The 14,386-nt window shown below is 34.4% G+C and overlaps 1 protein-coding gene across 4 annotated transcripts in view; it reads right to left on the minus strand.

Annotated features, from left to right (window-relative positions):
• LOC113112026 (uncharacterized) overlaps positions 1 to 14,386 on the minus strand; it is a 46,268-nt gene that overhangs the window by 9,858 nt on the left and 22,024 nt on the right. For all 4 annotated transcript variants that reach the window (XM_026277379.1, XM_026277383.1, XM_026277381.1 and 1 more), the window contains 12 exons: positions 13,469 to 13,610; positions 12,827 to 12,939; positions 12,483 to 12,636; positions 11,272 to 11,520; positions 10,994 to 11,185; positions 9,747 to 9,925; positions 8,138 to 8,324; positions 7,493 to 7,635; positions 6,162 to 6,346; positions 2,062 to 2,327; positions 1,090 to 1,309; positions 826 to 1,003 (listed from right to left, as the gene is read on the minus strand). In XM_026277379.1, coding sequence (XP_026133164.1) covers positions 826 to 1,003; positions 1,090 to 1,309; positions 2,062 to 2,327; positions 6,162 to 6,346; positions 7,493 to 7,635; positions 8,138 to 8,324; positions 9,747 to 9,925; positions 10,994 to 11,185; positions 11,272 to 11,520; positions 12,483 to 12,636; positions 12,827 to 12,939; positions 13,469 to 13,610 — 2,208 coding nt within the window. The remainder of the gene's footprint in view (positions 1 to 825; positions 1,004 to 1,089; positions 1,310 to 2,061; positions 2,328 to 6,161; positions 6,347 to 7,492; positions 7,636 to 8,137; positions 8,325 to 9,746; positions 9,926 to 10,993; positions 11,186 to 11,271; positions 11,521 to 12,482; positions 12,637 to 12,826; positions 12,940 to 13,468; positions 13,611 to 14,386) is intronic.

The raw sequence follows: 14,386 nt of genomic DNA on the forward strand, positions 1-14,386 counted from the left end.
GATCAGAAAGATTCCTTACAATTCATTTATTTCTGTTCTTGATGTATTAAATGGAGCCATCTAAATGATGTAGCTGAAATTAGTAGGGATTAATGAAGAAAAAAAATGTCCATTTAATTTTTTTCTTTTCTAGATTCTGTTTTTGTGGCATTTTTTGTGTTTAAATATAATTATTATTATTATTATTATTTTTGATTGTCAATTTTTCTGGATTCTGTTTTAATTAAATAAAAAAATAATAAAAACATGTCTAATCAATTAAATAAACAACTAACAATAATAGTACCCTATTAATTATTATTATTATTTTTTTTTTTTTTTTAAGAAATTCCATGTTGCATTTTTACATTTTCTGGATACTGGGTTTTAAGATTTAATGCAATTTTATTATCAAAAAATGCATTAATTAAATGTACAAAAACTTGAACTACTTAATCATTCAGATATAATTTCGAACAATAAATGTTTTTGGAAAAACTAAAGGAGGAATTCCTAATTATATTATTAATATTGTAAATATTACTTTTGCTAAAGTGCATTCTACTGTACAACGGTAATATATTTAAACCACAATTAGATATCTACTTGTGCATGTTTTAACATTTAGATGTCCTTTGTGTTCATCTGATTCTTACTGAAAGTGAATCATTAAAAACAATCCTAATTTAATAACATTGTTAAATGTAATCGCAAATCTCAAAATAAACATCCATTCACCACACTGTACATACTGACATTTACAACGGTTATTAATGCACAAAATGTAATACAGCTGATTTCTCAGTTGATGGCAATAACTTTAATGACAAAACCTTAAAAACAGACCTTGAAAAATTTCTTCATGTCCTCCAGATTATTATAAAAGGGTGCGAGGACTCTGGGCTCCTGTATGCCGCTGTCAGCCCGTCGAATCAGCTCCTTGTATCTGTGAAACATGGCTGTGGGATCAGACCAGCACACCTCCTTCAGATGATAGAAACGCCCAGAGCACCAGTCATCCTTCCTGCATCAGAACAGAGCAGCACAGATGAACATGCAAGCTTTCTCTGAAGGAATCTGAGGGTTAAGAGCCAGATCTGTGTATCTGACCTGTCGTACTCGATGAAGACAGCAGGTGCGTGCTGGAACAGGTCTCGGAGCTTGATGCTCGTGCACTCGGCGGACAGGTATCGATAGACTGCATGGATGTGATCGACTGTAGTAGTGAAATGTGCTCCTTCAGGATCCTCAGACGGATCTTCAGACACCTTCATGCACCAACGCTTCAGATAGCCAATCATGTCCTCCACATGCACGGTGTGTCTCATTCCTGCATTTACATCAAACACCAACAGAGACAGGTTTTTTTGTTGCATCTTAAAGCATTCTCTTCAGCTCATCAAGGCTGTATTTAGTCAATCAAGAAAAATGGAAAAATTGTGAAATATTATTACAATTTAAAATAGCTGTTTTCTATGAGAATCTATGTAAAAATGCTGTATTTTCAGCATCATTCCTCCAGTCTTCAGTGTCACGTGATCTTCAGAAATCATGTTAATATGATGATTTGCAGCTCAAAAAACATTTCTGATTATTATCAATGTTGAAAACGGTTGTGCTGCTTAATATTTTTGTAGAAACTGTGATGCATTTTATTTTTTCAGGATTCACGGATGACAATTGGAATAGAAATCCGCCACTTTTGATCAGTTTAATGTGTCCTTGATGAATTAAAGCATTATTTTATTTTTTTAAAACGTATGCATACTTTAATATTTATATCTTTAATAATTATTTCTGACTCCAATCTTTAGAAAAGTAGTGCATGCACCAAACATTATTTTTTTTAGTTTTATTTGTGCATCAATTAATAGCACATATCAGACTTTGAATGCATTACGTATGCATTACTTAAGTATGCATCAAGAAAATTAAAAGGGTTTATTTTGATTCCATAGTGACTACAAATCAATCCCGTCTTAACACATGTAATACTGAAGCTTTGAGCTTTTAAGATCACATGCTGATCGGCAAGTGTTATTGTGATTGTTGCAGGTTTTAACTCGTCTCTTAATACCGTACCTATGGCTCTGGTGAATTCACTGGGCATCTGAGCACCGTGTGCGTAATCGACGTGGGAGCCGAGCAGCCGGTGCACTTCTGCAGAGAAGATGTAGACAGAACTGGGCTGTAGGTATGAAGCGGGTCGGCTGTCGTCCCAGGGCGGTCTGCGAGCGGGGATCCAGGACAGCTGTGTGAGCTGATGGTAGAAGGAGGATCTGGCCTCTCTCACAGAGCGACCCTGACTGTCACAGACCTGAACCCAGAGGTACTGCGAGTACTTCTCTCTGAAACACAACAGCACAGGCTTGCATGAACAAGAGGCTTTCCATCAGATAATAAGAGATCGTCCCAAACATATTGATTGAGGGCCTTGGGCCAAAATTAATGTTGCATTATAGCCAGCTATTTTATACTAACACTTATTACATGTTTATCACAAAAAAAAAAAAAAAAAAAAATTAAAAATTTTTTTTTTTTATCCACTTACATTGTGCTTACATTGCAATGCAAAAATAAAAATAAATTAATTAAAATCTTTCTGTTGCATTTTCTTTACTGGTTACATGCAAAAAGAAAAATTAAAATAAAGAAAAAATAAAGAAAAGAAAAAAAGTGATAATAACTATTAGTAGTTCTAAACTGGTCAAAAAGATTCACAATTATGAATTATTTTTTTAATAAATTAATTAAATGTGGTACAGACCAGTGTTATTTAAATATAATATTTTAATTAAGATTTCTATATTTTGTTTTATTTAAATTGTTACGTCGTAACTGTGTTGTTTTTGCTGTCATTTTTATTAGTTATTTTTTATGTCTATATATTGTCTTCTAATAAGTTTTTAGTTCATTTGGTGTTAGTTATTTTAGTACTTTATGTTAAACTAAATGATAATAAGTAGTGCTGTCAAAATTAGCGCGTTAACGCATTCGATTAATTTGAAATATTTAACGCGTTAAAATAAAATAATGCAATTAACGCGGTTGCAGTTTTTTTTTTTTTTTCAGTTGTGGCCTATGTGTGTTCAACGTGCAAAGAAATATGGATAAGACCAAGGAAGGACTTTTAGACGGAAAGTTTCTGTATAAAACTCTGCCGGATTACTCTTCAATCTGCCACAAGAAACATTACTCTTCATTTAGTCTGCCACAAGAAACAGCAACATTAAAATCATGAACTCAAAGTCATTGTTTAAAAAAAACAAAAAAAACAATGACTGTAACAGTGCTTAAATCAGACCTTTCTGTAACGCTAACGTTAATAAGCTTAAACGAAATAATTGTGTAGCGGAGTATTTTTTGTACACAGTGCCGCGAACTGTCAATCACTCCTGTGCGCGTGCATCACTGTCCTCCTCAGCTGCAGCAACTTGCGCTCTCTCTCTTCATCAAGCTTTAAAACAAAAAGGAGACAAAAGGATCATATTGTCTTTGTGCATAGGCTATAGATTAATTAGATAAATAAATATCTAAATTTGTGCCTTGCTGTCTACGGTATTTTTTTAGAACTTAAAAAAAAGATGCTGCAGCCAATGAGCAGCCAGCGGGGGCTGCAGGACGACTCAACCTCCGCAGACAGTTTTTAATGTTTATCAGACAATAAATACTCAAGATTTTGCTTTAGTATAACTCACAACGAGTTTCACACACCTTCTCCGGCCACGTTGAGTTGTTGACACTTAACAGTGGGAAAAGCGACACATGCGCTATTCACTTGTATAACTTAAGGGTGAATGGGTAATGTAGTTTCTGCTCTGGGTGGGATGAATTAGGAAGCTTGCATTGTGAAGGGCGCTCTGAAAATCGGCAGTGCAGGTAAAAGATTAAAACCTCTATTAAAACAGATGTCCAAATGAGCGTACCGGTACGCTACAAGCACGTTCTGGGCGCACGGAGAGGTGGCGGTACGCTCAAGAGCTATATTTGGAAGTGGCGATACTGAGTACCTGTGTGTACTGGCCCACTTAAAGCACTGGCAATGACTATACTTTGGAATTTTTTTGCAGTCCACTTAGAATTCAACATGGAAATCATTTTTGTTTTTTATTGGCATTGATTGTTTTGAAATTCAAATGGTACTTACATGCCTGTGTTTTTATTTCTGTAATAAATATGGCTTTCAAGCCAACAGTTAATTTGGAGGATATTGATGGTTTATTGCAGGTATGTTGTTTACATGAGAAAATCTGTTACAAGTTAAACAAAAATTCCAATAAACAATCATATTTTGAATTGAAATATTTTGAATTTAAATTTAAATGTCTTGAGTTTACATTAATTATTTACATTTTACATTTACATATCCAAAAAGTTTCAGTCTTTTAATTGCGATTAATCGCGATTAATCGCGATTAATTTTTAAAAATTGTGCGATTAATTAGTTAATTTTTTTTAATCGATTGACAGCACTAATAATAAGATATGTTACAGAAATATGGCAGAAGAAATAGCTAGCAGAAATATGTTTTTTAATTCAGTTAATATTTTTTCTAAGTTTATATATATAGATGGATAGATATATAATTAAATATTCAATTTAATTAACCAAATACACTTAAATACAAAAAAAAAAACATGCATACTTGAATATTTATTTCGGTTATAATTACTTCTGACTCCAATCTTTAGAAAAGTAGTGTATGCACCAAACATTTTTTTTCTTTTTTTTGTGCACATATAAGACTATGCACATAATATGAACATAAGGCAGAGGACAGTGTGATGAGTCAGACCGCAGCAGTTCAAACACACACACACACACACACACATCTCATGAGTGCATCTGAACAACATCTCCACCAGAGCATTATAAAACCAAACCACCGAGAATAGAGATGCATGCTTCCCAAATAGCATCTGACGTGGTTTTACAGTCATCATACACAGTCCATTAAATAACCGGGCCAAATCCGTCCATGCAAGACCTAACGCGGCACAATATTTTCCCCTTTTAAAAGCTTATGAGGTCAAAAAAAGATCAAAAGCAAACGGTGACCTGCATGCCAGACTAATATCCATCTCTACACAGCCGCAGCCGGAGAGTCTGAATAATCTGGACTAGAGCGCTGTTAGCAGTAAACGTGGCAGATTGAGCAGAAGTGGAGTGCATTTCTCCACAAGCAGCTGTGATTGGTGTAGGATTAGGACATTACGTCTGAGTTTAGGAGCTCAACGGTTTGGTGTTTTCTCATTATAGTGACATGATGCATTATGACAGCATTTCCTGTGTTGCTATTTGTCTGCAATGCTCCTCCGCTGCTAAATGACCAAAGCCATGCAAAAAAAATGTTTTTTAACCCGAGTTGTGATTTCGTAGTCTAAACTGAATGAGATGAGGAAAAGAACATTTTCAAATATATGCCAAAACAATCCAAGCAGAGTCTAATTCATCAACAAAACAGCTGATTCTATTCATTGGAAAACTCTGGTGTTATTAGTTTGAATTATTCAGACATTAAAATATTAAAATTAATTTGCTAAAATTCTACACCATTGTCAAAAAATATATATATTTTTTAATTTTAATATTATAATGTACAGTATAATAATAATATTTTAACTTATTAAATATTAAATTTAATAGTATTATTATTAAAGTATTAGTATTAAGAGCCAGCAAAATAATTATAATACATTTGTATAAATAAAATAATATAATTAAATATAATTAAAACAGAAGTGTGTGTATAAATACATACTTATAATAAAATTAAGAATGTAGAGTATTAAAAAAATGGTTTATGGCATTTTACACAGTTTTTTATTAGGTGCTGATTTTATGCAGCTATTTTATGTATGCAATATAAAATATATAAATATTTAATATTATACATGGAGTAATACGATTATAAGTAAACGCAGTATATATTCTTTACATTTATTAAAGATTGCATTTAACAGGATTTTTAAATTAGAAGATTTATAAAGTATTAGAAAACAAAAGAGATCATTTAAAAAATATATATAAAATATCCCTTCCAGGTGGATTTTTGCTTTTATATGCATGTGTTATAATAGCTGTAGTGTGTATAGAAATCCTTAGAAGTGTGTGTGTGTCTGTGCATGTATGACTAAATGAATAGTTTAGTATGGAGCGTGTATAAAGCGTGCTGATTTACCCGGTGTCCCAGTTCTTGTCCAGAAGGCTGATCAGAGCTAGTCTCTGCTGGAGTTTGCTGTCAGCGGTCAGATGATCTGCAGTGGCCAGCGTATGAAACTCAGCGCAGTGCTGATCCTCGATGACATACTGTCCATCCGCAGGCCTGGACCACGGCTTGCTCTCCACTGCCCACGGGCTGGACGCCTGACACACACACACACACACACACACCACAGGTTACTCACACTCATCTGCTAATGACAGCGTCTGGATGAAGTCAATGCAGATTTACTAGCAGATCCTGCACTCTGACCTCTGACTGATGTTTACAGTACAAATACAAGATACACAACAAATCTGTCTAATGCATTTTCTAGTTAAATGCATTCACATTTTTATATTTTCTACATTTTATTTTATTTTTAAATGTCTATACAGTTTATACAAGTTTTAGATTTATTTATTTTATTACATCAATTTAAACTTTTTTATTTATTTTTTATTTTACCAATATTCTGTGAATATTTAAATGTTTTAATTGCCATTAAATGTCATTTACTGACCTAAATACAAAGTGAATACTGACTGTTTAGGACGGTTGATACAAAACTAAATACACAAGAAAAATCTTTTTATATACTGCACATTGTAATTTTGATTTCTAATAACTTTTAAAAAGGCTTATTTTAGTTTTTATCGGTTTACTTTTGATGCATTTAAACAAAATAATATACATTTAAATATAATTTTAATTAATACACAATTTTTTAATTATTTTTATTAATAAGGAAAGGTTTTATTCATGCATTTAGAAAAAAATATTATATATTTTTAAATGTAACTTTAAATTACCAATTTATTTTTATTTACATTTTACATTCCAAACTGGTAAAAAGTGGACAGTGGTTTCTTAACTTGATGTTCAAAGCACTGTGATGTGTGTGTGTGTGTGTGTGTGTGTGTTCAGGCACAGTTAAAGCCATACTTGAGCGATGGAAAATCAGATCAATGTTTACTGTGATTCATGGTTGCATAATGACATGTCTGGAATTGCCGAGAATTTTGAGCAATGTGTTATTAAAGACTGAAGTCATCATGAGAGAGGATGTTAAACAGCAGCTTCGAGGAGTGCAGCTTTAACTTGCCCTTTTTATTGCAACCAGTTAGTGCCAATATTGCTTGCAGCAGAGAGAGCAGTGATTGGCTGAAGCAGAGGCTGCTTCTGATCGCTCTGTTGTTCTGCACACATAACGTGCTTCGTTAGATTTCCTCGCGTTGACATGCTTGAGTCTGACCGTCACACACACACACACACACACACACACACACGGATCCGTCAGCACGTCTCACCAGCTGAGAGGAGGTGAAGGTGCACTTCTCCTTCTTGAAGATGAGCAGGTCTCTCACTCCCAGCGCACTGAAGAAGTCTCTCCATCCGCTCTGGTCTCGGTCGGCCCTCAGATAGCAAGCGTCCAGCAGCACCCAGTCCACACCTAGCACACACACACAACTGCTGATGAAACACCTCCATCCCACCGCACAAGACTCCCTGCTCAAGCACATTTCATGCTTTTCTAAAGACTTCTAGTTCACCGCTTCATTTCATGAGTGAATCCATAATTTGGGATAAATCACAGATTTAGAACTTTATTCCATTGCATATGCTGAAATTTCAGTGCGTGCATTTTTTGAATCAGAATTTCTGATCTAAAATCATACAGCAATGATTACGGGAGCAGATTTATTTAAAGAACTAGAGTTTGAATTATTGTATCAATTAAATATTGAAATCCCATTGCTACACTATTTTGTCTAAATAAATAAAAATCTAAACTTTAAAATGGTGAAGTTGCTACAAATGAATTCAGCCATCGCAACACTATAATGTACAGTTTCAAATATGTTTTATACTTAATACTTTTTTTTTCAATATATAATATATATATATATATATATATATATATTTTTTTTGTTTTTGTAATTATTTGTGTTTACCGGGGAGCACACTGGGAAGGTGGATGTTGCCGTACTCTTTGGAGAAGTGTATTTTGTGCTCGGCGGGGCAGAGGAAGCCCTTGTTAGTCAGCACAGGGACGTTTGTGACGAGGCTCCTGTAATCCTGATCCTGAGAGTGCAGTTTGATGAACACCAGGTAACTGATGACGATATCCTCGGGCTTTTTCTAGAAGGAGAGTGCATTAAATAAGAACATGAGGAACATTCATAATAGATGACAGCACATAATGCATTTCACACGCTTGATGAACATCTGGAGCGGTTATGAATCACCCAAGTACTTGTAAATCGTATTCCAACATAGTTGTAATTCAGTTTAAAGGACACAGACTAAGCAAGCTAAGAAAAGATCAGGTGAACTACAGATGCACGATATATCTCTGTACCCTATTGGTTACTGTCCAATATTATACTTTTATTTTTTAGCCATCAACTACACTCTACATATATTTAAATTATAGTTTTTATGTAAAAGGAAGTGGTCGACCCATACATCACCAAGGCCGATATATCGGCCGATATTTGGCATTTTTTTTTATATCGCATCGGCTGAAAAGTTTTTCTGCTTGGCCAATGTGTTCGAGGCAGGACTTTTATTTTGGCAAATCTTAGTCCATTTTTTTTTTATATTGTATTTGTCTTAAATATTTATTTATCATATCGGTTCCATGCTTTCCAAGATATCGGCATCGACTTTCAAAAAAAAAAAACAGATAGATATCGGTCGACCACTAGTATAAGGTGTATAAACACACATATTTAACAAACTAATAAAATGAATGTGACATTTGTCAGTTATAAATAAAATTTCTGCACTCAAAAAATAATTCCATAGTTTATCATTAACTATTTCAATCTGTTTGATTGTATTTACATAATCATTTTTTAATTTTATATGCAATTAAAATGGATAAATCTTGGTCTAAATGCTCAAAGTTAATATTTAGAAAAGTAATAATTCATTAGCACTGTTAAATATAATCTTTTGTACATTTCAAAACAAACACCCATCCCAGATACTTTTAAAAAGACTGATTTTAGTTTTTAGTGTTTATTTTTAATGCAAGAGACAAAACAGTTAACATTTTAAATGCATTTAATAAATTAATACATTTTGATTTTAATGAATGCAATTTAATTAATTACATTTTAAATGTACATTTCAATAACTGTAATCAAAATCACTGATATCAGTTTTTAGTGTTTTATTTGTATTGTATTAAGACAACATATTATACATTTTTAATTAACTTTAATTGACTAAATGACACGCAATTACTAAACTAACACATTTTTAATGAATTGCATTTTTTTATTGCATATTAATCAATGTTTTAAACCGTATAATACAATTAAACAAATTTTTGGCTTATCAGATATCAGAATATCATGCATCCACAATGTGAACCACTGGAAGCTCTTATGAAGCAAATGCAAAGGGTTGAATTAAATAGAGGTGGTTTGACTGAGTGATTAAAGATTGGGATTGGAAAAAGTGGAAAGTGTGTAGGTTCTAATCCCATGAGAGCCATTACTATTGGACAGCTGTTCATGCATCAAGAGCGCTTTGGATAAAAGTGTCTCTGACCTCCCAGGCTTTGCTCCTGAGCAGCGGGTAGATGTGCTGCTGCAGGACCTGCTGTGGCTCCAGCTCGTGGACGTTCAGTCTCCGGAGCAGCTCCCGAACCTGCGAGTTCCCCAGTTCATCCAGACACGCCAGCAGCCGCGGCTCCACGATGTTCAGGTCCTTGTAGAGAGCCTGTAGATCTACAGAGTCAGGACGCATGAGTGCACACGAACAGCTGCGTGACCCACTTCCCAGACCCTCTGGGCACCGATACTGATGTTTAATTCATCACTTCCCTGCTTTTAGTTGATGTATGTGACTCTACCTGATACACAGGCGTCAGCATGGCTTTATATTTTTAACCAGAATCTCTTATGACTTATCTGACAGCAGCCATAGAATAAAAGGGTCGTTTATTAACATTTAATAGAAAGCGAGTGTGGAAGCTTGAGATTAGAGGTAAAAGTAAAGATCTTAGAGGACAAATTCATCTCAAGTTGGTGTTTCATTCACAAAAACCCCGTTTTTTGACTGCAGTGACGCACGTAGTGACTTGCTCGAGCGCTTTCTCTCCTGTGACTCACTTTATTGGTTCAGGAAGTAAGAAGGAGATGAAGAGGATCAGCTCCACATACGAGAGCAGACATGAAAAACAACTGCTGACTGAATACAAGACTACACAAGCATTAAACATGTTTTAGATGGACTAGATCTACAGAGGCTAAATAAACATGAATGTCAAGCACATGTTTGAGCTTGCATTGACTATATTTGATATGCTCTATGCATGTGTGGTGATGTTATTTATATATTATATCACATGACAGTGTTTATATCTCCTTGGAAGACTTTTATTAAACTGTTGCATTTATATGGATTGCTTTTACAATCCCTTCCTCAATTTTCTGAAGAATCTAAGTTTTTTTTTTTTTTTCATAGACTTTTAATGGATGAAATAAAATTTTGAATGTTACGTTAAAATATCTTAATCTATAAGAAATACTAAGATACCATTTTTTCCATATCTGAGTTGCAACACTTAACCTTAACATGCACAGATGCAACCTTGAGACTCTGCTGAAATCAATCTGAGATTTAAGTGCATGCAAATATATATATATATTATTATTTATTTACTGAAGTAAAAATATTTATCTATAAATGCATTATTAATAAAAACTATATTAATTGTTGAAATTTAGCAAAACCAGACAATATTCTCAATAATGAGTAATAATGATGGGATGGCTGCATTCAATATGAATCACCTGTTTGAGCTTGCGTCACATCACTGAGAGGAAAGAAAACTCCCTCTGAACTCAGAGAAACCACACTGCCGTTGGCCAGAGGGATCATGGGAATGTCTTTGAGGGACTGGAGCAGGGCGTCAACATCGTACTCCGGCTCCAGCGCACGGAAGTCACACACCAACAGCTTGGCCAGCTTCTTCAGATCATGCTCTGAGCAGAAAAGACAAACACACGATCGTAAACCAGCTGATCAGTGAGACCCGCAGGTTTCTGCACAGAGTCAGAGCAGAAGAGACCTGTCTGGAGCCGGCCGTGTTGCACCAGCTCTCTGGCCATGGCACAGGTGACCGTGATGATCTCGCTGGCTCGGAGACGGTGAACGCCCAGCGCGGTCAGCAGAGAGCTGGACAGACGGGACTGCAGCGCAGGATGCAGGTAAGACAGACTCAGGCTTCTGCACAGATCCTCTCCTCCAATCACGTCCTGGATCAGACGGTCCTGACACACGGCCAGCTGGGAAGGCTGCTTGAACTCCACTCGGCCCTCTGAAGACACAGGCGTCAGCTTATACTTCAATCACTCGAAATATCATCTTAGAGCAAAAATTGACAAAAAATGCTCCACAGATATAAAGGGCAAAAAGTAAATCTAAACAAAACTAAATCTATAACGTCTGATACGATTAAAACAACATGTGAAAAGTAATAGTGTGTAATTAACTACAGCAGAAAAAAAACACAACTACAAGAAGCAAGTCAGAATTCAGAGGAAAAAACGGTGAGAACTGTGAGACTAAGTCATCTTTCTAAAGGAAAAAATAAAATAAAATTTTCACAGTTGCACGATGTAAAAAGTCTGAATTGTGAGAAAATTATGCATTTTGAGAAAAAGTATAAATGTTATATAAAAAGTTGCAATTGTTTGTTTTGTGATTTATTTATTTTTTGTCCTATGGTATAAACAATCTAATATATAGGAACCTTCTCTCTAAATATAATTTATTTCCAGTTTGAATAAGCGTTTTGTCATGCTTTGAAATAATTAACATGAAGCCTCTGTTTTTTTTTTATGCATAAAAGGCAATAAACTAACTGATAAACAGTTCTTTGCTTGTTTTGTCTGTGCAGCTATTCAAAAACACATTTATGCATTTAATTAGTCAACATATCAACAGCAATAATCAGCAATAATGATTTTTGTCATAAAACTGCAGCCCTACCCTGTATTTTTTATTTTTATTATTTTTTTATAATTTTATTTTTTAATAAATATGCCTTGCTGCTGTGTAAATACATAAACTTCACCTATAAACATAACACTGATTGATTGAATTATTTGGTTAAACATGCATTTGAAAAAAAAAATATGCATGCATTTTATAAGGTAATTATACAGTTTTACTCCCAACAACATGCAAAAAATAAAAAATAAATAAATAAAAACCTTTGCTGGTTAAATCAATTCCAATGTGCAAATACTGTCCCTTAGAGGAGACTGTGGTACCTACCGCTGTCCTCTTTGGCAGGAAGGCAAGCTTTGCCCTTCAGCAGCTGAATGATCTGATTGGCCACTGGGTTGAAGAAGTCCAGGATCTCGCTTGGTTGAGGGATGAACTGCATGAAGTAACAGAGGCCTCCGAGCCCGCTGAACTCTGGGTGTTGCTGTGGGATTGACATTGCATGTGCTCATTAGCGCTAGAAATATACATCTGGATGATGCATAAGTGCCATTTTTTTCTTTTTTCATACTAAAAGCAGCTCCTTAAACAGACTGTGAGTCTTGACCTTCATCTGAAGCTGGAGTTTAAATGCTAATGCATGCAAGGAACATCATATTCCACTCCGCTCTTACACTGAAGACGTCCATGGCGTGTACAAACAGCTGTGGGATCTCAGAGCGAAGCCACTGGTTCCAGGAACTGTCCCGGTCCACATCCTCTCTGGAGGAAGGGATGTCAAAATCACCTACAACCGGCAACACAACGAGACCAACGTTAGCATGGTATCCATCCATCATAGGATTTTCTGATTGCACTTTTATTTCATTTAACGTTCCGGTGTGTTTTTGTCTAGATTTTTTTGTTTAGTTTTTTTGTCTTTTTTTTTCTATATGTTAGCATGAAAGCACTGTAAGTCGCTTTGGATAAAAGCATCTGCTAAATGCATGAATTTAATTTAATTTAAAACTAGCATTAAAGCCAAAACCATAAATGTTTAGTACTTATAACTAATTCAACATTAAATGAAATAAAATAAATACATGAATGTATTTGATTTTAGCTTGATATCAACATTAAACCTAATAAAAACTCATATAAAAATTAAAAAAGATAACTCATTAAAATGACAAAAACATTTGTTTAGTTTTACTTATTTTATAACTTCGCGTTGAACCACACTTAGTAATTATCTAATGTGTGACTGATGTGAGATGCGATAATCGTGACCACATCAGGTTTAATATAAGCGTGATGCACAGAAGCACGTGTCAAACCTTGGATGATGAAACGGAAGCCGAAGCTGCGAAGTGGAAGAAAGGCAAAGACGGGCTGTTTCTGAGGCTTCAGGTCACAGGAAGACGAGTCACTGAGCTGGAACGCCAGAGCCAATTCTGTCGACTCCACCTCATCTTTAATCTACACACACACACACACACACACACACACACACACACACACACACACACACACACACACACACGCGCACACGCACACGCGCACACACACACACACACACACACACACGGTGAATTATGAGTCAAGGTGGGATCCAGAAACAACATGATTGAAAATTTTAATATCATGGAAAAGTTCTTTATTTTTTGTCATTTAATAAAAATAAAAAAAAGGAAATATATATTCTAGATTTAATGCACAAAAAATGAAATATTTCAAGAGTTAATTTTTATTTATAATTCTGATGTTTGCATGGAATTTTCATTTTTTTTTTTTTAGATACAAAATTTTCCTAAGCTGTTAGTCTTAGCCATCAGAATTAAAACAAACAAAACAAAAAAACTCTTGATACATTTCAGTTTGTGTGCAATGAATCTAGAATAAACTTTGCTTTAATTAAAATACAAAAAAATAAAGAACTTTTTCTTATTTAATTTTTTTGAGATGCACCTGTATGTATGTATGTATGTATATATATATATATATATATATATATATATATATATAAACATGTCATGAGAACCAAACATATACACACACATACATACATATATATATATATATATATATATATATATATATAAAACAATGAATCAAGTGCTTCAAGAGCAATGCTAAATTTAGATAGATATTTAGAGATTTCCTAATTTACATTTAGCAAGGTTGATATTAAGGTTATTAAGTGATAATTATAGGATGACAAAGATATATGCACATTTGATGTTCAAGAAGCACTT

Source organism: Carassius auratus, chromosome 12, assembly GCF_003368295.1.
Source record: "Carassius auratus strain Wakin chromosome 12, ASM336829v1, whole genome shotgun sequence".
Taxonomy (NCBI): domain Eukaryota; kingdom Metazoa; phylum Chordata; class Actinopteri; order Cypriniformes; family Cyprinidae; genus Carassius; species Carassius auratus.